At 36.6% G+C, this 24,450-nt stretch overlaps 3 protein-coding genes, 1 long non-coding RNA gene and 1 other non-coding gene across 5 annotated transcripts; 4 read left to right on the forward strand and 1 right to left on the reverse strand.

Annotated features, from left to right (window-relative positions):
• The first annotated feature begins 216 nt into the window (after positions 1-216).
• Positions 217-1,855, forward strand: LOC108848787 (nudix hydrolase 17, mitochondrial). Its single transcript, XM_018622221.2, has 5 exons — positions 217-557; positions 685-790; positions 919-1,002; positions 1,105-1,233; positions 1,319-1,855. Exons 1-5 carry the CDS (start codon positions 472-474, stop codon positions 1,460-1,462), a joined length of 549 nt encoding a protein of 182 aa, XP_018477723.1. The 5' UTR covers positions 217-471; the 3' UTR covers positions 1,463-1,855.
• A 7,761-nt stretch (positions 1,856-9,616) lies between these two features.
• LOC108848829 (plasmodesmata-located protein 6) lies at positions 9,617-11,144 on the forward strand. Its single transcript, XM_018622278.2, has 3 exons — positions 9,617-10,389; positions 10,550-10,678; positions 10,877-11,144. Exons 1-3 carry the CDS (start codon positions 9,666-9,668, stop codon positions 10,885-10,887), a joined length of 864 nt encoding a protein of 287 aa, XP_018477780.1. The 5' UTR covers positions 9,617-9,665; the 3' UTR covers positions 10,888-11,144.
• Positions 11,145-17,928: 6,784 nt separating this feature from the next.
• LOC108855755 (plant UBX domain-containing protein 2) lies at positions 17,929-20,016 on the forward strand. Its single transcript, XM_018629648.2, has 3 exons — positions 17,929-18,942; positions 19,037-19,315; positions 19,632-20,016. Exons 1-3 carry the CDS (start codon positions 18,091-18,093, stop codon positions 19,863-19,865), a joined length of 1,365 nt encoding a protein of 454 aa, XP_018485150.1. The 5' UTR covers positions 17,929-18,090; the 3' UTR covers positions 19,866-20,016.
• A 350-nt stretch (positions 20,017-20,366) lies between these two features.
• On the reverse strand, positions 20,367-20,484 carry LOC130512057 (U5 spliceosomal RNA). Its single transcript, XR_008945620.1, has one exon. It is a non-coding gene; the product is annotated as a U5 spliceosomal RNA (small nuclear RNA).
• Positions 20,485-22,870: 2,386 nt separating this feature from the next.
• Positions 22,871-23,661, forward strand: LOC130510621 (uncharacterized). Its single transcript, XR_008944313.1, has 3 exons — positions 22,871-23,147; positions 23,237-23,285; positions 23,541-23,661. It is a non-coding gene; the product is annotated as an uncharacterized LOC130510621 (long non-coding RNA).
• Positions 23,662-24,450: the final 789 nt, after the last annotated feature.

Here is a 24,450-nt window from a genome sequence, read left to right on the forward strand (position 1 = left end):
AAGAATAGATGTAATAAATGACTGAACATGGGATAGATACTTTTTAAAATATTGGGTTTTTTTGTCAACAAAAAAATATGGGGTTATATTACTCGATCAATAAGCCTGATATCTACGTCAGCAATATTTTTTTCTCTACAACAATTTATTAACATAAACTAACTAAAAAGGGGTATGTTAGAGCGGCCGTTTTTTATATAAACAAGCCAAGCCATTGGAGGTTAAACACAACGCTTTTTGTCTCATCTCCTTCACCTTCTCCTCCTATCTCTCTCTCTCCCTCAAATCTTTTCAGGCATAACTAAATCGAATCATAAACACTTCAAAGTATAACTAAAACTTCCTGATCTATTCTAGTCCGTTATAGTTGTTTCAAACGACACGGTGAAACCTTTTTTATATAATATCAGACTCCTAGCTACTAATATATCTGGGAAATTAGGGTACTTCTGTGAAACTTTTAAGCTAAAAATGGGTGTTGAAAAAATGGTGTGTTTGGTTTCTCGCACTGGTCGTCAGTTTCAGAGATACAACAAAGGTCGTCGCCAAGTCGTCGGGTATGTTCATCTTGGCTACACTGCCGGAACAACATAAGAAAACAATTACTTTTGGATCTTTCTTTTTCTGACAAAACAATTACTTTTGGATTTTTTCTGAGTTTCTGAATATGTAAACTTTCTGCAGATGTATTCCGTACAGATTCAAGTTATCAAGCGATGGTAAAATTAGTGACGAGGTAGAAGTTCTTGTTATCTCTTCTCAAAAAGGTCACGCCCTGATGTTCCCTAAGGTATAAATATTTTATTCAAAAGAAAACAGATTTCATTTTTTTTAAGTTTGATGATTTTGGTATTTTTAATGGTTAAGCATTTTTCTGAGTATTAATTGTGTTTGCCAATACTTAATTAATATTTTTAGGGTGGTTGGGAGCTTGATGAATCTGTAGAAGAAGCTGCATCAAGAGAGTCTCTTGAAGAAGCTGGAGTTCTTGGCAACGTAGAGGTATTTTTAAAACAAAAATCTTGTTTTCTGTTTTATTTGATATTGCTGTTCTTTCTTTTTATATTAAATTTTTGTTGTTTTCTTGTGTTTTAATTTTGGCAGCATCAGTTAGGAAAATGGGACTTTTTGAGCAAAAGCAGAGGAACATACTATGAAGGACTGATGTTCCCTATGCTTGTAACAGAACAACTTGAGCTTTGGCCTGAACAACATGCTAGGCAAAGAATCTGGGTCAGTAGCTAAACATTTTTTCTCGTATCAATGAATTTAAATATTGGTTGCATTTTTCTAACGATTTTATTTGCTAATTTTTCAGATGAACGTAGTTGACGCCAGAGAAGCCTGTAGAGATTGGTGGATGAAAGAAGCATTAGATGTTTTGGTTGCGAGACTCTCGTCACCGATGATTCAACCAAAGGAAGAGAAGACTCTTTCCATCTCTATTGAAACAATGTGCTGATGACTGCTGATTGTGATGGGAGTTTTTGGACTATTGGGTCTCTGTACATACAAATAGATGGGTTTCAATTAGTATTGAGACTGCTGAAGATCAAAAGAAATGCAGAGCCGGAAAACAAAACTTATGAGTAGATTTTAGGTTTAATTTGGAGCAAAAAATATCATGTGATTTAACAAGTCTTGTATGTCGTGTTTATAATGTTTCTGCAAGATTTGATTAAAGGGACGATGAAGTGTTACGAACCTAAACATGAAAGCAAGGAAAAACTGTACAACTGTGTTTCCCTCTGTTTTATGTTTTTCATCTCTCTTTGAATTTGCAATGGGAACACTTGATTCACAATGATTTTTGTGTTTGAGAAATATTTAATAATGTAAGGGGTGATACGTGTCACAGTGTGATTGTTTACATGGAAAAGCAGCAATAAGTTACTCCAATCATAAGCTATATTGATACAATATGTAGCGAAAAATTGTCGCTTTCCAAATTCATTATGATAATATCGAAAAGGTTCATGAGTCATTTATCAAAATTGGCTTTATCTTTTACGAAACTGTTGGTTCACATCTTTAACAATTTGTTTTTTTTTTTTTTTTTTTTTTTTTTTTTTTTTTTTTTTTAATAGATATATTAATTGAACAACCCGAAACGGGAATTACAAGATTCGATTACAAGGATGATTTGAACAAAAGTTCTCGAGGCAATCTATTACTAAAACGAGCTTCGCCCACCCACTAAACCCGGCACATTCCGCTCATCCGTTTTTCAATTTTCTCGAGAATCGGTTGCCGTTCTCAACCTCCGACGATGACTTTGGATAGGTGAGGTTCTCCTTGTTGCCAAGGATGCCGGGACTATCCTTGTCGTCTTTGGAGTAGCTAGTTTCCGATGATCGCCTCAAACCTTTATAACCGTCTCCTTCGATGAACGCACAAATGCTATAGAAGGATGGGAAGGAACACAAACCTTTGAAAATCGCTCCCGCCCGACTGCACTGCCTCCTACCGCACAAACTGACCAGGGAGAGGAGACCAAAGTCTTCAAACCCAAGACAAATAAAGACAAAGCGGGTACGGACCGATTGCCATGAATGGAAACCTGAACGCTGCTACAAAACCTGCAAAAGCTAATGCGATGTAACACTGCCATGATCGAAAACGATACACGGCCTCGGGATATGTCACAAAGCCGGAAGATCCACCGAGGATACAAAGACTCCTCAGACAGAAGAAGCCAATAGAAGCCTCGTCCACCGCCTTCTCCAAGAACAGGAGATAGGAAAGCTTTATCTTGTGAGAAGGAAGGCTCGGTGGCACGAACCCACCACACCAATACGAACACGAGCAACACCACCAGAGAGAAACGTCGACATAACTCTCCTTGGTTACAGGAACCACTCACCGGGAAGAGGAAGGAGATCCAGAAGGAGTAAGCAAAACCGCATCTGAGAGGCCATAGACGACCACCTTCGATATTGCAGCGCTGCCTCTACCACACGCCAACACCGCGGGCTCCGACACACGCCAGAAACCGGAGCTAAGCGAGCCTCTGAGTTAAAGGGAACCTCCAGAGTTCCTTAGGCAGTAGCGACGCAGATCCCGCCAATCCAAGACACCAAGGTAAAGTCGATGATTTGCTGCTACACGCCTCTCACTCACCGCACGGACTAAGGAAGCTCGAAAGCTACCAACCGGAACAGAACAAATGAGACAGCCGAACCTCCTCCACGCGCAATCGAACCTACAAGAAGTAAAAGGGCTTCCTGCCAAACCCTAAAATCCGACCACACCAGACGAAACCACACCCTCTCTGCGTCTAGACTCCAACCACCTAGCAGACCACGCTGAAACCGGAGCTCCCCTGCAGCAGAGACGAAAACGACGGGTCACCAGAAGCAGAGCGACGACAAGGCAGGGAGAGTGAAGGGGACACCGGTGAAGCAAAAGAGAAAACAAAGAGACAAGGGCAGAGGAGAAGCCTCCGGTGCCGGAACCTGCGCTCACGCGCTGTCCGTACCGGAGCGAGTGAGATCTACTTCGTTGGCCTTCGAGAGAGAAAGTGAGGAGAGAGAAAAGTAAAAAAGTCAATAAAAGTCGATTTTGTAAGAGGTTGCACAATTTGTTTTCTTTTTGGGTCCACCTACTTATTCATTGTCACCAAACAACATCTTAGTCATTAGTTAATTGGATATAATAACAATAACACTATTTGTTAGATTGTTTGTTTTTGTAACGATTGTTTGTTTTTCAACAAATGTTCATGCTGCAATTGAAAAGGACAATATTTAGAAGTCTACTAAAGATCGATTATAATACTATAGTTTTTGGAAAATGGGAAGATCCATATCTTTATACTGTATTTATATTTTTGTTTGCTAGTCATTTCATAATACAAAATACATCAAGTTGCGCTTTTAACAGTTAAAAATTGACGTATGAATCGTTTCCTCAAGTTCAAACCAAATCAATTAAGAGGTATTTTAAATCATATTTCTCAAACAACGTGTAAACTTTTTTTTTCGGTCAAACCATAACTTTTCATTAAAGAGATTGAGCCTCACACTAAGTTTAAAGTCCATAATGCTTGTTTGGCTACATGATCGGTATTGGCATTAACCGTTCTAGGAATGAAACTAAACGCGATTAAAATAAATGAAACAGAGAGATGGTAGATATCACGGATGATATTGAATATCTCCAACTGCAATTTCTTCTTGTTGATTATCGAGATGAGAGATTGAGAATCTGAGAGCAATGTGATGGAGTCAAATCCGTAAGAGAGGGCAAAGGTTAAGGCTGATCTAACAGCCAAAGCTTCTGCCATATGGGGCGACGAGACATACAAAGAGGTCGCCGAATGATTGGTAGCCGAAACCCGAGCCCGAAGATGGGTTCCAAGCAGCGCCTGTGTATATGGTTACTCCAGACCGCGTAGGGTTTGGTTCGAGCATGATCAAAGGTTTCGACTGAGGGGTCTTCATGGGTGGCTGCGCCAGGAGCCATTTTGTTGCATCAGTAATGGCTTTTAGGATGGTTTCTTCTGGGGAGAAGTCGCGATTTTGGAACAGAAGATGATTTCTTGCAATCCAGATGTTCCATACAATCGACGTTGCCAGAGTGCCGGCTTCGAGACCCACCGGGGGCAGAGATTGTAGCTTTCTGACTCGCTCCCATCCCTCCAACGTAGAGGTGATGTCTCATGTATCAATTGGTGAGGAGAGAGGAGCAAGTGCCCATACCTGTGAAGCGTAGGGGCAGTGGAACAGCAGATGTGTAATGGATTCAGTGTCATTGCAGCGACGGCAGAGAGGGCTGAGATGGATGTTTCTAATCGCAAACTGTTCTCCAACTGGGAGGCCTTGATGAAGTGTTTTCCAGAGAAAAGTTTTAACCTTTTCCGATGTCTTGACATTCCAGACGTTTGCCGGCCAAACCTTTGATCATGTGGGATATTCATGTGGTTTTGGTCACGTCTTCTGTTTTCATGATTTTTCTTTTAAATTAGAGAGATAGACACTTTTTTGTGTGCACCAACGTATAGACATGTTTTTTTCTGTTGTTAAATGAGATAGAAGACGATTACATATCATAATTTTAATAATCATATATCCATTGATATTCCATTTTCTTAGAATTACAAGTGCCGGCCCTGGGCTAAAGCCCATAAGACAGGTGCTTTAGGCGCCAGATTCTGTTAAAATATTAGGGGCGCCAAATCTTCAGAATCTTCACTTTAGTCTAGTGTCATGTTAACTTTTAACTAGGCTTCCAGGTAACAGGTTCGAAACTCCCTTTTTCTCCTTTTATAATAATAAATTTCTTTTTCTTGGATTTTGTTACCGTTGTCTTTTCTTCCTTAGATAATAATAATAACTTTTTGTCTGTTTTGATAATCGTCAAAGATGCAGAACAGAAGATTTTATATAAGTTCTTCCACGTTAACGAAAAATGTTTTAACAATTAATTTGAATTATAAATTGAGAATATTCCATGTTTCATTCTGATTGATTTTAGTAGGAATAGCTGTATCTCCTGTTAAATCTTTTTTTATTATTCCTATTTTCTTTCTTCTTCTTTGTAAGTTTTGTTAAAGTTTTAGAAACTTTTGAATTCAAACAAACATAAAATTTATTTAGGGTACTAATACTCTATGAGACCATCAAAACTCGAGAAACTTTACAAAAGTAAAATTGACGTTAAAGTGTGTTTATCAAAATTTTTGCTTATTATAGATATTTTCTATATCTTAATTTGTACAAAAAGACTATCAGAAAATATTTCAAAATTAGCCAAGTGAAACTGCAAATATAAAAAGAAAAACATATTAAATGAGTTACAAATGATGTCTATTTTTTAAAACAGCTCTAAGTTTTGTAAACAAAAAAAGATTTAAGTTTTAATCATATTTGGTACTATTTTGATTAATATTTAATATATGGTAAAAAAATCAAAAGTGTGGCTAAGATGTTAAGGGGCAAAAAAAATGTGTCCGCTTTAGGTGTCACACATGTCCGGACCGGCACTGATTACAACGCCAGTTTTCTGTATTTCTGCTTGTTAACTTATTTCTGATACGATTATTTTTAAGATGAGTCGCATGTGTACGTATTTTTTGTTTGCGATTTGTTGATAAAAAGCAGTGTTGTTAAACCCGGACCGGACCGGCGGTCGGACAGGGTTCAACCGCGAACCGGACACCTATCCGGGTTGGTTTAATGTCAAAACTCAACTAAAGTTGAACCGGTTAAAAACCCATGTTGAACCGCTAAAAACCTGGGAACCGAGTGACCCAATGAACCGACGAAACCCTGGTTCGCATAAAAATCAAAATTTTGTTAATAAAATAATTATTTTTTCTCCCTTTTTAACATATATACTATTTTGTTTGTCACAAATTGCAACAAAAATAGAGTTTTGTAACTAATGTGTATATAATTTTTATAGGTGATGAAGATTTAGAAGGACAAAGATTTGGAGAATAAACTTTAAGTTTTTTTTTCCTATTGACTTTAGATTTGAACTATTATTTTTTTTATTATTTTTATCACATTTCAATTTGTTATTTTTGAAAGTTTTCTAAACATTATGACTATTTTTTGAAAAAAATATATATAATATTTATAAAATAATAAATTCAGTTTAATCTAATCGACCCCGGTCGAACCAGGTCGAACCACAATGACCCGTGACCCAAATAATTTCCGGTTCGCTCACCGGTCCGGTTTGAAAAACACTGACAAAAAGATATTTGTGATTTGATTATTTGAATAAAGTTTTGGGCTTTGTTATGTTCGTATGGAATTTCATTTGGATGATGCTTGTTAGTTTAAATTTGGGCCGCATCGATATTCCTTGTAAAATTGCAATCAGTTGTCTCTATTTGCTGTTATTGTCATCACTGTACTCTCCGGACTCCGGCCACCAATGATTATACATTTGTAATACTGATGTGGCGCGTAAGACTTCGTATTGTTTTCTTTGTATTCTATTGGAACTTAAGGTTTTGGGTTTTGTTTTGATTTCCTTTTAATTGTTGCTCTTGTCATATGTTTTGATTTCATCACTAGTTTTTAGCATCTACCTACCCGCTGTAGAGATCACTCAATTTGAATGATTGATAAAAGTATTATTCATTTTTGTACTGGTTTATACCCCCTCTGTTTTTTAAAGATGTATGTTTTAAAGTTTTCACACATATTAAGAAAACATATTAATCATGCATTGTTTTTAGAAATTATCAAATTTCAATGCATTTTAACCAATAGTCTTTCAATAAATTCAATTAATTTTATTGAAAATTACAATTTTTATATAGAAAACATAAAAAAATACATCTTTTTGAAACAAATATTTTTTCCAGAACATGCATCTTTTAAAAACAGAGGGAGTATTACATTTTATAAAAGAGAAATTTATAAAACAACTTTAATTCATCAGTTAACCATAAGCTAACTATGGTTAAAATATGCTAGCGATTATTTTTTTAATATGTCTGTTGGAGGATGGGCCATCGGCCCATTCGCGAGTTGGGTATCAACAGAAGAACCCGCTAAAGATCCGCGTCAAGTGGAAAAACATTCGCGGCGCACGCAAGAAACAAGAGCCTCAAAACGTAGCCTGCACCAACCACCGATCATAGACAGAACACCTATGCAAGCAATAGGGAAATGATGAGTGATGAACCAACTACACGACATAAAACCACTACGAAGTGAGAGAGACGCATCCGATCGAGTATAAGTAGAAGGGAGCATTGAATGAAAAGAGAAGACAAGACAAGAGAGAGAGAGAGAGAGACTAGAGAATTAAACAGAGAGAATCTAGTATCTGTCTTTACGACGACGAGTTCATCTTTTGTATTTCCTCATTAAAACGAAATCTTTAGCCCTCAATAATCACATTTACATCTTTGTTTAGTCTATAAATCCTTGTTACCGGATTTAGGATTCAACAATTGGTGCCTACCGTGGGGCTGAAAGGTTTCTAACGCACGAAGTCAGCAAAACGTACGAACACCAAAACGTCCTCCACACCTAGGGGACCGACCCCAAGAACACCGAACGACAACCCCCGAGCACAGAAGCCGAAAAAGACTCGTCCGAAGTAGGAAAAAGCAGCCAAACGGGCACGGGAAACGCCCGACCTCCTACCGGCGCAACCATCGGCGCCATGCTATCAGCGGCAAAAAACGCCTCCTCAACAACGCCCTCCACGGCGCAAACGAATCACCTGTCGAGCCAACGACGAATATAGTACCTCCGACGCAAGCGACCGAGTATCGGAGAAAATTCTCGAGCGTACACGAAAGAAACACGCCAAGCGCCGACCTGACGACGATGCTGCAAACCCTACTAGAAAAAGTCAACAACCTCATCCGCGCAAGAGCAGGAGTTGAACAACCACGGTCCAGATTCCACTCAAGATCAAGAGGAGGAAGTAGCCAACTTACGGAATGTCAGACGCATACCCGCAGAACTAGTAGCACAAATCCAAAGAGACCTCTTCGGAGATTCGGAAACGCCGACACAGAGGCAAGCAACGCCCAATATGGTTTAATATGTATTCTTAGATATTTTTGATTCAAAAGACTTTCAATTAAGTTTTCTAATAGAAAACATCTTAGAAAACTTATTTGAAAGTGCATTATTTTTTGGTACACTTAAATCATTTGAACTCTTAACTCAAAATAACTAACTAACTAACCAAACATTTCATAAAACTTAAATTCAACTTTAAAAGTGTTTAATATACACAAAAATAAAAACATATAAATCAAAAGATTAATTTTTCAAAAAGAAATTAAACTTCCAAAATCTAACCTAAGAATACATACAGTACTAAAACATATATTATCAAACCCTTAACCAAAGAATACCATGACATACTACATTAACTCATCTATGTTGAAAATAATTCAATTTTACTAGATCTTAATTTATATTATTTACATATGTTTATAGTTACGTGATTTCAATTTTTTCACATCAAAGTTTTTTATAAAGTTTAGAAATTATTTTTAAGATCTACTATATGAGAAGATTTCTAAAAAGTTATATAAAAGATTTACAAAACCACAAAATACTTACAAAATTTCTGAAGACTTTACGGTATTATATTCGTAAAAAGTAAATTCTATTTTTTTTATTTGGTCATAAAAAATTGATTGTAATTTTACTACTATTTTGGATTGTTTTTGCATTTGATTCAAGTTTGGATATACTTTGGGGTTAAAAGAAAATTTTGAGTCATATTTGACAAATTTCTCATAGTATATAATTATAATCCCATGTTTTGAAAATACATATCAAAATTTAGTTTATATTACAAAACAATAGCTAGATCATTGAATGCTATGCTCGTCTATTAGATTCTTAGGGTATCTCCAACTATAAACTTTTTACTATATGATTACTATATGTTATGCACTTATGCTCATTTATTTTGGATTTAGTCTAGTTGATTTGTAGGGAAATAATTTCAGATGTTGTGTAAATTCCGGTATATATGTTATTTTAACTCAAAAACAGCACTAATATATAAATTACCAATAAAATAATGTTGACAATAACACTATAGTAACCAAATAACTAAAAAGTGTAAACATTTTGATTTCATAATTAATAAATGTAACAACGCACCAAGCATAAAAAGTTGCTTATTCTCATATTTTCTTGTAGAGTCATACCACACACACACACAAAGTCATGTTCTCCACAAAAACGCTTCTCTTTATCACCGTCCTGTTCCTTCTCGGAGCATTCACATTCGCCGCCGTCGATACTTTTGTCTACGGTGGCTGCTCGCAAACAAAATACTTTCCTGGATCGCCTTACGAGTCTAACGTCAACTCTCTCCTCACCTCCTTCGTCAGCTCAGCTTCTCTCTACACATACAACAACTTCACCGTCAACGGAATCTCCGGCGGCGACGGTTCCGTCTACGGCTTGTACCAGTGTCGCGGCGACCTCTCTTTAGGCTCCGGCGACTGCGCTAGGTGCGTCGCTCGAGCCGTCAGCCGTCTCGGGAGTCTCTGCTCCGGCGCGACCGGTGGCGCGTTGCAGCTCGAAGGATGTTTCGTGAAGTATGACAACTCAACGTTCCTCGGCGTTGAGGATAAGACGGTGGTCGTTAGACGGTGCGGGTCACCGGTTGGGTATAACTCGGACGAGTTGACTCGGAGGGACTCGGTGGTTGGTTATTTAACGGCGAGTAGCGGTGGGTCCTACAGAGTGGGAGTGTCGGGGGAGCTGCAAGGTGTGGCGCAGTGCACCGGAGATCTCAGTGCGAGCGAGTGTCAAGACTGTTTGATGGAAGCGATCGGACGGTTGAAATCTGATTGTGGCACCGCCGCTTGGGGTGACGTTTACTTAGCCAAGTGCTACGCGCGGTACTCTGGGCGCGGTGGACACTCGCGAGCCAACGGCTACGGTAAAGCCCTTCTCTGTTCCGTTGCTTTTGTTTCTCTTAATTTGTGTTTAAGAGTTAGTTAATTAGTTAAGCATATTCGTGAATCCAAATTGTCCATGCATAATCATATCATATAATTAATTATGCATGCAAATATTTTGATAAACGTTTTGTGATTAAGGTGGGAATCGTGACAATAATGACGATGAGATACAGAAGACACTTGCAATCATAGTTGGCTTAATTGCTGGAGTTACGTTACTCGTCGTTTTACTTTCTTTTATGTCAAAATCATGCGAGAGAGTTAAAGGTAAATGACTCATCCCTAACTCAGTTTCCTTTTTTTATGTATACGTAATGGAATGGAACACAATCATCATAATCAATTGTTTTTATGATAAACGGATCAATTTTATGTGATGCATGGACCCCAAGATAAAGGCACACTATATGGTGGATCCGAATTTGTTACATTCTTTATTTGTTTATTTGTTTATTTTGTTTTCAGGTGGAAAATAAACTGCGTTATGGGCTTTTGCTTCTCGACTCTTGTATCATCAAATATATCAAGAAAAAAAAAGAATTTAATGCGTAAAGGAGAAAGAAAAGCGAAGAGATTCTTCATATTCTCCACTCAAATGTTTCCTTTTTGACCCCACTTTAAGTCTTTAATTCAAGTCTTGATCAAATGTATATGAATTTTACGCCGTTTATAGACTTGTATCCGTGTCTTCGTATAATAACGTTTTATAAAGTGGCGCATGCAATTCTTTTGATATCTCACTATTTATCATATAGATCCGTAAATCACTTAATATTGTCGATAAAGCTAGCGTATGGTATGTGTGATTGTCTTATTTGAATCTGAACTATAGCTTCACATTTTTTTTGGTCAACAGCTACACATTTTTCTATTCCGGTATATAATAGTAAATATTTTGTCCAAATATTACCCGCTGTTTTGGAGCGTAAGGGTGAAAAAAACATGAGGTCGGATTTGAAAGATATGCTTTAAAATTATAGTAAAAGAAAAGGTAGTACTCAAATCAGATGGTGGTTATGGTAATCATACCATAACATATAGATTTATCTAGTAAAAAGAAGTTTACAAAGTGGTCAGATTAATATCATTATGTTTTCAAACAAAAGTAGGGGAATAAAAGCATAATAGGTGGAACCATTGGCTTACGTGATACATTCTCTGTCATCAATTATCGCCCTAGTTTATAAAAAAATAAAAAATATTTCTTCTAAAATGTCTTCTACTTCTTTATTTTATTTTTCATTTTCTGATTTCTACCCTATCCTAGGCCAAAAAGATGCGTCTACGGAATCTATATATATATATATATATTTGACAAAAAATGGAATATATATTTTTTATATTTTCATTCTAATAGAACACGTAATATGTTATATATATGTATGTAATTTATACTATATTTTTTATAATATAAGTAACCTTACAAATATTTTTTTGTTTTAAAATATAAGTAGCTTTTAACATTTAAATGCAAATTTTATATTTATTAAAATTTTGTAACTAATGAAACAATTTATATTTTAATTGATTGAACTTATATATATATATATATATATATATATATATATATATATATATATATATATTAAATGATATTTTTTAAAATAACAATTTTCTTAATATTAGTACTTTTAGCTAAAATTACTTACATTTTAAAACGAGAGAATAGTTGCGTAGACTTTATGAGTAGCAAAATGTATTACTGTTTCCAAGCACAAATGTTCTAAATGTTCATTCTTCTGTTCTGTTATAAGTAGTTTTTTTTTAACAAAGTGGCTACTTTAATAGTTATAGGTATAAATTCGAATTCAATTTCTAATTTATAGATTGATGAGATACAATGTGGAGAAGAAGATGACATGGCATTGGATCAAAATAATGGTTTCAAACATTTATCTTTATTTAGTATTTTGTTTAGTGGAAAGGTGTAGTGGATGTGTTAGTTGTGCATGTTCACGTAGTAGTTAGTTTATTTCTAGTCTTGTATTTAAGCATGAATTGGGAAGATAATGGAGAGGAAGAGAAAATTGTGGTAACTTGTTTTGTTCATTTAGTTTGTTCTTTTACAAACTTTCTTAGCTTTGAGGAGGGATCTTAATTGGCATCAAAGCAAACTTGTGTTAAGGTATCAAAGGGGTGATTGAATTCACTGTTAACAATTGGTATCAGAGCACGTTTTATCCTGCGAATTCATTTCACCGATTTGATCCGGACCACTTTATTGTGGTATCAAGTCAAAACACTCCGCAAAAAAAGTTACATAATGGATGTACGGGAAAACATTGGCAATCTAAAAGAAGAAATGGCCAATATGAAGCTGGATCTAACCAAGAGGGTGGCCAAGATGACGTTGGATCTAAAAGAGGAGATGACCAAGATGAGGCTAGATATGGGAGATCAATTCCAACACCTTATCGCCTCCATCAACCGGCTCAAAGAAAGATTTAAGAGTTTCCGAGAAGGGTTAAACACATGTCGATGTGATCACAACTTCGATAAGACAAAATCAAAGAGTCAAAAAGCTCTTGGGAATCAAAGCGTCATGAAGACAACAAAGAAAAGTGAGCCTTCAACCGGACTGGTCAAGAAGCCTCAACATTACTATCCCGGAGTCGTTATTATTCTCAAGACGACGAGAAGAAATGAGCCTAGCACTAAAGGAGACGGTAAGTCTTTTCGTTTATGTTCCAGAACGACTCCTATCCATGATGATATCCTTACCTTTCAAAAGTGTAAGGGGTTGGTAATACGAAAGTCTTCCTTTCAACGTCTTGTTCATGAGCGTGGTGGAGATATTGTTCTGCATGAAACACAAATGAAAGGACAAGAATTGCCAGTAGATGAGAGGACTTGGCAGATCATGAATCGGTTTCAACACTGTTCTCCATTGTTGAACCTTGAGGACAAGGTTCATTTCGAGGGCGGTAGTATTGATGAGATACAATGTGGAGAAGAAGATAACGTGGCCTTGGATCAAAATAATGGTTTCAAACATTTATCTTTATTTAGTATTTTGTTTAGTGGAAAGGTGTAGTGGATGTGTTAGTTTTGCATGTTCACGTAGTAGTTAGTTTATTTCTAGTCTTGTATTTAAGCATGAATTGGGAAGATAATGAAGAGGAAGAGAAAATTGTGGTAACTTGTTTTGTTCATTTAGTTTGTTCTTTTAGGGCATTTCCATTAGTGAACCTCATAAGAGGAGTTCACAAAGTATTTTTTTTTAAAAAAAATAATAATAATCGGACCAATCGTGGGCCGCCACGTGTCGTGGAGCCCACGAAATAGTCATGAACCCGTTTCATCCGAGAGAGGTTTTGCGAGACTGAGTTCTTCCCTGTGTATTATTAAAATATTTTTTTTTCTTGTGAGCAGTGTGATACTCTCTCTTGAGACTCCAATGGAGATGGCCTTACAAACTCTCTTAGCTTTGAGGAGAGGCCTTAATTGGCATCAAAGCAAACTTGTGTTAAGGTATCAAAGGGGTGATTAGCTTTGAGGAGGGGCCTTAATTGGCATCAAAGCAAACTTGTGTTAAGGTATCAAAGGGGTGATTGAGTTCACTCCTAACAATGACCAAAGCTAAACTCACGAGAGAACAATGTCACTTGGGCATAGTGGACGTACTTTCTAGAAAACTTTGGTTGCATTTTCCCCACAAACAAAATAAAATTTCTAAGAACATAACTCCAAATACAAGAGATGAGAGGGAACATAAGGTCTACGGGAAATCGGGAATCGATCGCACTGTAATGTATGATCTCTAATGCCTTCAGTTACTCGTTTATAACTCAAAGTTCCCGCCTCAAGCCAAAATAACTTAATTATACGTATTCTAGAAAACCCAGTGGCGGAGCCACATGCATCAACATGGGGTCAATGAACCCAACAAAATTGAAAAATTTAGTGTAATTTACAGCCAAATTTATAAAATGCCCCCACTCATAATCTTTTTTCTCTCCATACCTTTGCCTATGCCTCCAACACTAATATTTTCTGCCTCCGCCACTGAGAAAACCCATCGGACATGTATAATCAGAACTATTTGAAACACCAGTTTTGAGTGCACTATTGAGTGCACTATTTTGAAACACCAGTTTTGTCTCGTTTGAATTGGTACTTGATTGATAAACGCTATGTGTCTAAAAACCCTTTAGCAGTTGCTCTTTTAGCCATATGCATGAAAACTGCATATTCTCGAACTATGTTATTATTACTGTTTGTTGACATATTCTTTTTTTTCTTGAACTTGATGTTGAAATATTGATTCTTCTATAGATTTTTATGGCCACATTATTTATTTATATTTTGGGACATTAAATTTTGTTATTTACAAAAGAAGCTATAAAAAACTTGGACAAATAGTAATCATTTTACGTTTTTGATTATTTTACATAAAGAATAATTACTGCTACTCAAAATTAGAAAGAAACATTTACACAATATGTCACATTACCTCTTCTTTATTACATTAATCTAAGACATTTTCTTCCCCTGAAACATTTTTTCTTTAACTTTCCCTTGTTTCCTAACTAATCTAGTTACCTCCTTTTAGAAAATATATCTAACTAAACTTGCATCAACTAATAAAGTCACGTCAATTTGCTATAAACCATTAATTTAGTTACATGTTGGATGGTCAAGATTTATTTCTCTCTCTTTTCTCCATGAATTTCAGCCGTCGTCAACATCATCGCAGCCCTCATCAAAACTCTATGTCGCGAATATGATTGAATCACGAGCTCGAATATGGGTAACCCTAACCACAGTGAGCTTCTTTGCTTGAGCCACTGCACTCGTCGTCAATGGTCACGAAAAAGCTTCTAGTTCTGCCATGTATCTGCCAATGAGATAACAATCCTCAAATTTTCTGCAAAATTCGTAACCTCAAGAGGCTGGAAAAAAAGATGACATAATTACGATGATACTATTAATAAATTAATATTAAAAAGTGCATTTACATGTGTGCATGGTGTACATATTATTAAAAAAATGTACAACTCTCAAAAATATATTTACATTATGAAAATGTACATGTGTTTAATAATATGTACATACCATGCAAACATGTAAATATGTACATATGAACACAAGGAATTCTCGACCATTGTTTTTCATCGGAAATTTTTCAGCGGCATCTTCCGTCGAAAGTTCATAGCGAAAAAACTAGTTAGAAATAAGTGAGTTAGTCACAATGAAATGTTAGCAACTATAGATTTTGTAAATGGTTAGTGGGCTGCTGGTTAAGATAAAAAAATATTTAAGTATGACGAAACCAGGGACCATTTACTGCTTTCCTGTGGATAGCTAACTACGATAGACTCCCCACCAGGTCAAGACTAGTCTCATGGGGCTTACCTATCACTGCTACCTGTCCGTTTTGTTCCAACTATGACGAAACCAGGGACCATTTACTGCTTTCCTGTGAGTACAGCCTCTCTATCTGGAGGGAGACCTTTCACAGATGCCATCCGCCAACTGTACCCTTCACAAACTGGGCTGAGCTTCTCTCATGGATCAGAGCACCTTCCTCCCCCAAGCTTTCTCTGCTTCGAAAGTTAGCTACACAAACTGTGGTCTATCATCTTTGGAAGCAAAGAAACAATTTGATACACAACCAGATTTCCATCCCAGCTGCTACTGTGTTTCGAGGCATTGACAGGGAGCTAAGAAACATCATCTCAGCAAGGAGACACATGAAGCTCTTTCACCCACTCATGTCTATGTGGTTGAGATAAATATTTTCTTTCTTAGGAAGTTTGGGATCCATCTTGTTTTTTATTTGTTTTTTGCCATGTTGGATTCAATGTTTTCGTTTCTACTTTTGTAAGAATTCTTCTTTCATATATGATATTTACTGCTTTAGCAAAAAAAAAAAATATTTAAGTAGATCTTCATCAATCAGAGTACATGTGGACTTTTATTATCCGGTGTACATGTAGATAAAAAAATGTAGTGTACATTTGAATCGTTGTACAATCGCCCTCTTGAGTAATGAAGAAGGGGGTTAGTCCCCGAAAATGCCCGTTAATAAAAAGGTTGGGAAGTGTGTACAACATATCATGCACATATTAGTACATACATATATCACTACTACAACAACATACAAAAGAAATGGCTCATACCTTATGGAAAGCCAGAGACCTTCTATAAAACCAGATTTATGTTACTCATTTTCCACAAAACATCCCGAACAAATAACAATTAATTACACATCGAGTATACTAAGTTCTTTAGTCTGGTGGTCAAAAACGGTTAATCTTTGCACTCAAGACACGGATTCGACGCATGAACAACACATTTTAGCTTTTTAAAGTTTTCTTTAATGAGTGACATTTTCGTAATTTTACTTTATCTTCCCAAAATCAATTAGGGGTTTCTGCAAAAAGATTCTACTGCTGACAGCCATTATCTTCACCTTACCAATCATTTTTTTTTTCATTTTATACGTTAAATCTTGTAGAATTGTCATTTAAGATTCTATTTCAAGCTTTTAAACTCGGAAAAGTCAATTTTTTTTTTTTCCGATTTAGTGCTGAGTTGGACCAAAACGCGCCACGATGTAACTCGATTGCGGAGCTTGACGGAGCATCTTTTAGTAATTAATGTTTTCAGTTTGAAAGCTTTTAGTCAAAAAATTAGTAATCATGACTATTGAGAGTTACTAAACAATTATTTTCTAAGATAACTAATCCGCATATGAATTTAATTCACGATATCCTAGTTGAAACTCGCTGTCACAGACGTACCACACCCAAATCACCACTACGAATTGCTTTATCGAAGGTCTGGAGCCAATGTGGGGGCAATATACTATACACAGTAAAACTTTATAAATTAATAATGTTGAAACTATGGTATTTTATTAATTTATACAGTTATTAATTTACAAAAAAGTCTCTAATTTTCTTTGAATTTTTGAATATTTTATTTATAAAATAAGAAATATTTTATGTATAAAATAAGAAAATAGTTGATTTTATAGAATATAATTTAATTAAATTTTAAAAATTTTACTTTTATATTGTTTTATTATAATATTTGGTATATATTTTTATGTTTCATAGAATTTAAATGTGGTTTTAGATATAATTTTACTAAATATTATTAAAATATATTGAATTTTAAAGAAAAATAGAAATAATTTTATTATAAATATAAAACTTACTCTGTAATGTTTAGTTTATACTTATATAAAATGTATATGTAGATAGATTATTAATTTAAGGTCTTAGCGACATCATATATTTACATAGGATTTTCTAAAAAATATTATCTTATTATTTTATGGTTTTGTGATTATTTTGAATCGATCTAATTGGAGAAGAAATTTTTTATTTATAGTATTTATTTATCGAGTTTCTGGTGAACAAAAGAGCAATATTCTGGCTTAAGATTTTTCATTTTTAAGGTTAAAAAGAACTGGCCCGAAAATGATATAAACAAGACAAACAGTCGGCCCAAACCGACCCATCAATAGGAGTTATCGCGCAGCTAAGGTCACATTAACTTTTGGCTTAAGAAAAGAGGGAAAGACAGAACAGAACAAAACCAAACCATTCCTCGACGACCAGAGCAAAAATAAAATCATTCTCTGATCTCTTTCTTCATATGTTCCTGTCGTCATTTTTCTAATCCGATAAGTCTTTTCAGATAGATTTCAAGAGAAAGAAAGAAAGAAGATGGATGACGTTAAAGATAAGCTAAAAGGATTCATGAAGAAAGTCAATCTCTCTTCTTCCTCCGGCAAATTCAAAGGCTCTGGTCGAGTTCTCGGATCTTCTTCTTCTTCTTCCTCTGCACCCGTTAACCCGATTCAAAACCGGTTTAACCCTCCTCAATCTTCAAATCCGAATCCGACTCCAAGACCCACCAGACCTTCACCTTCTCCATCAGCTGCTCCGTTGCCTGAGAAACCCGTATCTTCCGGATCACCGAAAAAACCGGATCCTGATCCGGTTCGTGCTCCTCCTCCACAAGACGGGTTCGACCCTTACGGAGCGTTCATCACTTCTTCCAACAGATCTCAAAACGGATACTCTCTCAACATGTTCGAGTGTCCGATCTGCGGCAACCCTTTCAAAACAGAGGAGGAAGTCTCCGTCCACGTGGAGAGCTGTCTCGGTGACACCACCACCACCAACGAAGACGAGCCTGCATCGGAGAAGTCCGAAATGGAGAAGCTTGTGGTTGTGTATCTCTCCGGGAAACCGACGGAGAGTTCGGTTGATGTTTTGCTTAGGTTGTTTAAGAACATAGTGAAAGAGCCTGAGAACGGTAAGTTTAGGAGGATTAGGATGAGCAATGCCAAGATTAAGGAAGCGATCGGTGATGTTGCGGGAGGCGTTGAGCTTCTCGAGTTTGTTGGGTTTGAATTGAAAGAGGAAAATGACGAGATTTGGGCGGTTATGGATGTTCCTGGAGGAGACCGAACTCAATTGATCAGTGAAGTTGTCGGAATGTTGGAAAAAAGAAAGATCGAAATGAATGAGGTTCAAGTGGAACCAGTGGCTCCGAAGAAGATCGATAGAGAGGTAAAAAAAGTTGTTTGCTTTTTATGACAGAACCTGTTTTAGTTTTTTTTGACTATCTTGTTCTTTTTTTTTTTTTTTGTGTGTGTTGGATTAGATTCGTGTCTTCTTCTCGGTTGCTGAGAACGTAGCGTCGAGAATAGAGGTGCCTGATTCGTTCTATAGTCTCTCTGCGGATGAGATCAAAAGAGAAGCGGATTTGAGGAGGAAAAAGATTGCGGAATCGCAGCTTTTGATCCCGAGATCTTACAAGGAGAAACAGGCGAAAGCAGCTAGAAAGAGATACAAAAGGAGTATGATAAGAGTTCAGTTTCCTGATGGAGTTGTGCTTCAAGGTGTGTTTGCTCCTTGGGAACCAACCATTGCTCTCTATGAGGTTAATAATACTCCGTTTCAAATTATTTGTCGTTCTATAGGAAATTTTTTATTTCAAAATAAGCGTCGTTTTCGATTTTTAATGCAAAATTTATTGACAATATTCTATATTCTATTTTTCTATTGGTTGATATATGATTAGGTGTATTGGTAATAGTGTTTTTATTTTGGAAATATGTAAAATTAAATGTTTTTTTAATCTGTGTACATAAGCTTAGAGACAAATAATATGAAACAGAGGGAGTACTAACTAAATTTGTTTTTTTTTCTCTCAAATTAAGACAAAAGTTCTGAAATTTATGTTTTTTTTTTTACAGTTTGTGAGCTCTGCTTTGAAAGAGCCGAGTTTGCAGTTCGAGCTTTTGGATCCTGTCCTAGTTAAACGGCGTGTGATTCCGCATACTCCAGCTCCGGGACAGAAACCAAGAACCTTGGAGGATGAAGAGCTTGTTCCCTCAGCGCTAATCAAGTTTAGACCGATCGAGACTGACTCTCTCGTCTACACTGGTCTATGCAATGAACTCCTGGAGATCAGTGAACCACTCACATGATTTGGCTTCAAACGGTTTTAAGTTTCTCTATTTTATGTTGTGGTTGGTTGAATGTTCTCTGTTTGTTATTCGAACATATTATAGGGTTTTATGGAAAAAGAATTGTGTAATCTGCACATTAGTTAGAATCAAAATTTGAAGATTCATCATATCTCAAAACAATACATGAAGTTACTAACTTCATGTCTATAACTCAACAACCCATTTTAGAAAACTTGCCCAAGTCCTACTAGGGCTGACAAAACAAAAGATCTGGAATTTGCATGGTTACTTAAGTAACAAGTAGCAACACCAACAACTAAACATTCCGACACAGTTTACTACTTTCGCTGCAATTAGGAGTTCTCCTGTGGTAACAAGCTTGGCTTTCGAAGGATAACTGTTTTTAATTGATATTCGAGATGTTCAATTGCGCTTGTTCCCGTCCTGTAGTTACAAGCTTGGCATACACAACCCAAAATTAGCATCTTAGCCAAGCAAAAATTTCAACTAAAAATTGATGGGCTCACTCGGAAGTAAAACCCTCCAAAAATAGGCGTATGCCACTTAGCATGGAGAACACACGGTATTCTTTAGTAAAAGGCGAAAGAATAGTTTGCTTTGTGTTCACCACATGGCTGCGTGACTTATAATGCAAAGAGAGAGACTGTATTTATAACACAACAACTGCTAATCACTCCAAGTCTTCCGATGTGGGAACCAAAATGGCCTTACATATTTTAAACTCTTCGTGGGTTTTGATGGGCTTTTAATAAGGATTAGACAAGGTTTTAAGAGATGATCTATGAGTTGTGTATCAGATGGCATAAGCAGTTGAGTGTCTCACATGTAGTTATGTTGTCTATCGTTATTCCTATCAGTTAGAAGTTTCCCCTTGGTGAGTTGATCACGACTCCCTAATTATAGACACTGCCACTAGCATGAACAATGAATATATGTCGTGTTGTGCTGTAATTTGGTAAAAACACAGAAAAATTACTTGCTTACAACACTGTTTATTATGAAGCTATTCTGTCAAAATAGTGCCACAGTAGGGTTAAACGATCCGCTTTTGATTCCTGTTATTGGAGGGAAACAAAGAGGACTAGAAATGAACAATGTCTTTGATATCATTGTTTTTTGTCATCAAAATAAAGACTCAACTAAGACTCTGTAAACCATTATGTTAATTTAGTATTCACATGAACTAGGAATTAATCAAAATTCGAAGATTCATCATATCTAAAAGCTTGCTTTTCTACTAGAACAATACATGACGTTAGTAACTTCATGTTTATAACTCAACAACCCATTTTAGAAAACTTGGGCAAGTCCTACTATGGCTGACGAAACAAAGAATCTGAAATTTGCATGGTTACTTAAGTAACAAGAAGCAACACCAAGAACTAAAAACTTCCGACACAGTTTACACTTTTGCTGCAATTAGGATAAAACCATTGAAGATTAGTACAAATTAACAGAAATATTCTGACTTAAACGTTTGGCTTTAAGAAATTAAACACAAACTAAATAATAGTTTTATATTTTATTTATTTGATCTAATCATGACGATGTATTCAATTCGAAAAAATATGAAACTTATTAAGACTTGAAATGCCAAGATGATAATAACATAAAAGTAGAAAAAATGAGCAACAAGAAAACTGACAAAAGCAACAAAAAAATTCTAAATAAAAAACTTTTAATACAAACAGGACTCCGGTTTACACGTTGCGTTTGTATTGCCAAGGAAAAAGTTGATAAGGTGCTTCAGGCGTGGCTCTTGTTCGACGTTGATGCATGGTGAAGCGTGTTGTGATGCTGTTGCGCATTCTACTACACATTCAATGCTTATTACCAGAAGATGGGGAAAGCTTGTGATTTCAAAGGTGTCGCTACATAACATTCATCACCATATTTTGGAAAGAGATACCTTTTGCTCTCTTTCTAGATATGATTTGTGTTGTTCTGATTCTCTATGCAGGCCGAGGATTCTACTTCCTACAAAAGATAAATCAATATTCGAATTAAGCAAACTCAAAGAAAATAAAAATTACAAATAGAGAATTGATATTTAGAAACAGTCAACCGCTGATAATATGAGAAATAAAAAGAACTAGATTTTGATCCGCCATTTATATGGGAGAATTACCAATTGTGACTCAAAACTTGGAGTCAAACCCAAAAGAGTACCCCAACTTGGGTCAAAGGCAAAAGTAACTTAAAAGGCTATTGAAATTACAACTATCTCCTTGTGAACAAACAAAAAAACGGATTTTTTTTTACGTTTCTACCCCTCGCAAGTCGTCTGTAAACAGACGACTTGAAAATAAGTCGTCCAGACGACTTTAAGTTAAGTCGTCTGGACAGTTATTCTTAAACATAATTTAAAAATTTTGTAAAAAATATTTTGATAAGTGAAAAATTGGAATTATGTAATTAACATATGTCTTAAGAGATATAAATTAATATATAACAAATTTCAATTGTTTTCAGCCCAGATGAGTGAAAGTAGTGAGTCATGATATTCTTTAGTTTATGTTTCATCAACATATGTTGTAGTATTGTATGTGTTCTTAGGGTTAGATTTTGGAAAGCATTAAAACCGTTTTTGAAAATTTTTAAAATTACCTAGGCGTGTTCGTTTCTGTGTATAGTAAACACTATTGAAGTATAATTTGATTTTATAACGTGGTTAGTAAGTTAATTTAGTCATTTTAGTTTAGGGGTTCATTTTAGGGTATTGGACGACTTAATATTTAGTCTTCTGTTCCCAGACGACTAAATATTAGGTCGTCTGATGTACATTATCAGCCAGAATAAGTCGTCTAAACCGGACCAAACCTTAAAGTTTACCAATGTACTTTTAAAGCTAACCGGATTATTTACCCAATATATAAGGTGATTTTTTTTTTTTTTTTTTTCATTTTCCGCGAACAGAAACCCTAACAGTTCTCTCTCACCGGCGATATCAAAGGCGATTCGAATTCCACTATTTCCGAACAACCATCGTTCTCAACGTCGGCTATCTATCTCACTTCATTCTCACCGTTGTCGCCGCAGCTTCTTCTAACCCTAGCGCCGCCGATTCCTCTAAACCCTAGCGCCCCCGCTTCCACTATTTCCGAACAAACCGTCGCCCTCGCCACCGTGCTCACCAACGTTCTCACCGCCGCTTACTCTAAACACTAGCTAGCACCGCCGTTTCTTCTAAACCCTAGCGCCGCCGCTTCTTCTAAACCCTAGCGCCGCCGCTTCTTCTCTGTAAACCGTAGCGCCGTTTCTCTGTAAACCCTAACGCCGGTAAGTCATCAAACTCGTGGAAAAGATGAACATAAAACGTTGTCTCTTTCAATTTACTCATTCTCACCGTTTCACGTTTATTTTTTCAGATCTATAACCACAATGACGAGTACTCGAACTCCTTCTGCGACTAATCAGGTCCGCTTGAAATTTTTCTACTGGAAGACTTGTAAGTAAGTCGTCTGGAAAGTCTTCAACCTGGACGACTTAGTACGTCCATTTGGAAGACTTTCCAGACGACTTAAATATAAGTCGTCAACTAAGTCGTCCAGTTGGACGACTTTCTAGACGACTTATATTTAAGTCGTCTACTAAGTCGTCTGGAGTAACAATAAGGCGTGATTGATTTAGCTTGTGTTCTGACTTCTATTGTTGTCTTTGATTATTTTGCAGACAAAAAGGATGGATATTCCAGAACTCCCCCGTAGGTTATACACATTAGGGGAAGAGCCAGAACCCCACAATAGCATTTCGTATCATACGGATAACACGAAGTTGCATACTGCTCTTAGGGAAGCTCTCACTGATGCTGAATTTGAAGAGCTCAAGGAGTCGAGATTGGGAGTTTTCATCAAGTTCAAGGAGCAGGGATTTGGTTGGGCTTCAAGGCTGGTTCACCACTTGCTCGGTTTAAAGCTGGACATTAAGAAGAAGTACGAGATGTGGTGTCTCGTTGGTCCAGAACCTGCCGAGGTTTTCACTGTTAGAGTTTGAAAACATCACTGGTCTAAACTGCGACTACATCGAGGACCTTGAGACACCAGAATGTGAAGTTACCCCACAGATGGTTTCTTTCTGGGAGATGATGGGAGTTCATCGGGAAGCTGGGCAGTACTGATCAGATAATAGCAGCACTGAAGAGATGCGGGGATTGGTCCAGGGAAGATCGCAAGCGACTCGCGTACCTTTCCATCTTCACTGGATTCATTGAAGGGAAAAAGTTCTCAAGCGCTACACGAGCTACTCTCGCAGGCTAGTGATGGATTTAGAAAGGTTTGAGATTATCCATGGGGGAGAGTCGCGTTTAAGGTGCTGATGGGACTCTTTGTGGAACAAAGATATTACTGGCTGTTACACCGTGGATGGCTTTATACAAGTTCTTCAGGTCTGGGCGTACGAAGCTATTCCGGGATTGGGTGCTAGTATTGGTCTACCAGAGCAAACAGTCCGTCTCCACCGATTCTGGCTTACGACGGCAGCAGAGGCCGCAGATTCATGAAAGCTGCTATCTTGAGTCAGGTAACTTTCCATCTTCACTTAATTAAGTCGTCCGAAGGTCTTCCAGCTGGACGACTTAGTAGAG

The sequence above is a fragment of the Raphanus sativus genome, chromosome 4 (assembly GCF_000801105.2).
Source record: "Raphanus sativus cultivar WK10039 chromosome 4, ASM80110v3, whole genome shotgun sequence".
In the NCBI taxonomy this organism is placed as follows: Eukaryota; Viridiplantae; Streptophyta; class Magnoliopsida; order Brassicales; family Brassicaceae; genus Raphanus; species Raphanus sativus.

Excerpts from the sequence above, each read along its gene's own strand:
- LOC108848787 (XM_018622221.2), top strand. The coding sequence starts at position 472 with ATGGGTGTTGAAAAAATGGTGTGTTTGGTTTCTCGCACTGGTCGTCAG. Across the intron at positions 558-684 it reads GGTCGTCGCCAAGTCGTCGG|ATGTATTCCGTACAGATTCA; the intron begins GTATGTTCATCT and ends AACTTTCTGCAG. Across the intron at positions 1,003-1,104 it reads GAGTTCTTGGCAACGTAGAG|CATCAGTTAGGAAAATGGGA; the intron begins GTATTTTTAAAA and ends TAATTTTGGCAG.
- LOC108848829 (XM_018622278.2), top strand. The coding sequence starts at position 9,666 with ATGTTCTCCACAAAAACGCTTCTCTTTATCACCGTCCTGTTCCTTCTC. Across the intron at positions 10,390-10,549 it reads CTCGCGAGCCAACGGCTACG|GTGGGAATCGTGACAATAAT; the intron begins GTAAAGCCCTTC and ends TTTGTGATTAAG.
- LOC108855755 (XM_018629648.2), top strand. The coding sequence starts at position 18,091 with ATGGATGACGTTAAAGATAAGCTAAAAGGATTCATGAAGAAAGTCAAT. Across the intron at positions 18,943-19,036 it reads CGAAGAAGATCGATAGAGAG|ATTCGTGTCTTCTTCTCGGT; the intron begins GTAAAAAAAGTT and ends GTGTTGGATTAG. Across the intron at positions 19,316-19,631 it reads CAACCATTGCTCTCTATGAG|TTTGTGAGCTCTGCTTTGAA; the intron begins GTTAATAATACT and ends TTTTTTTTACAG.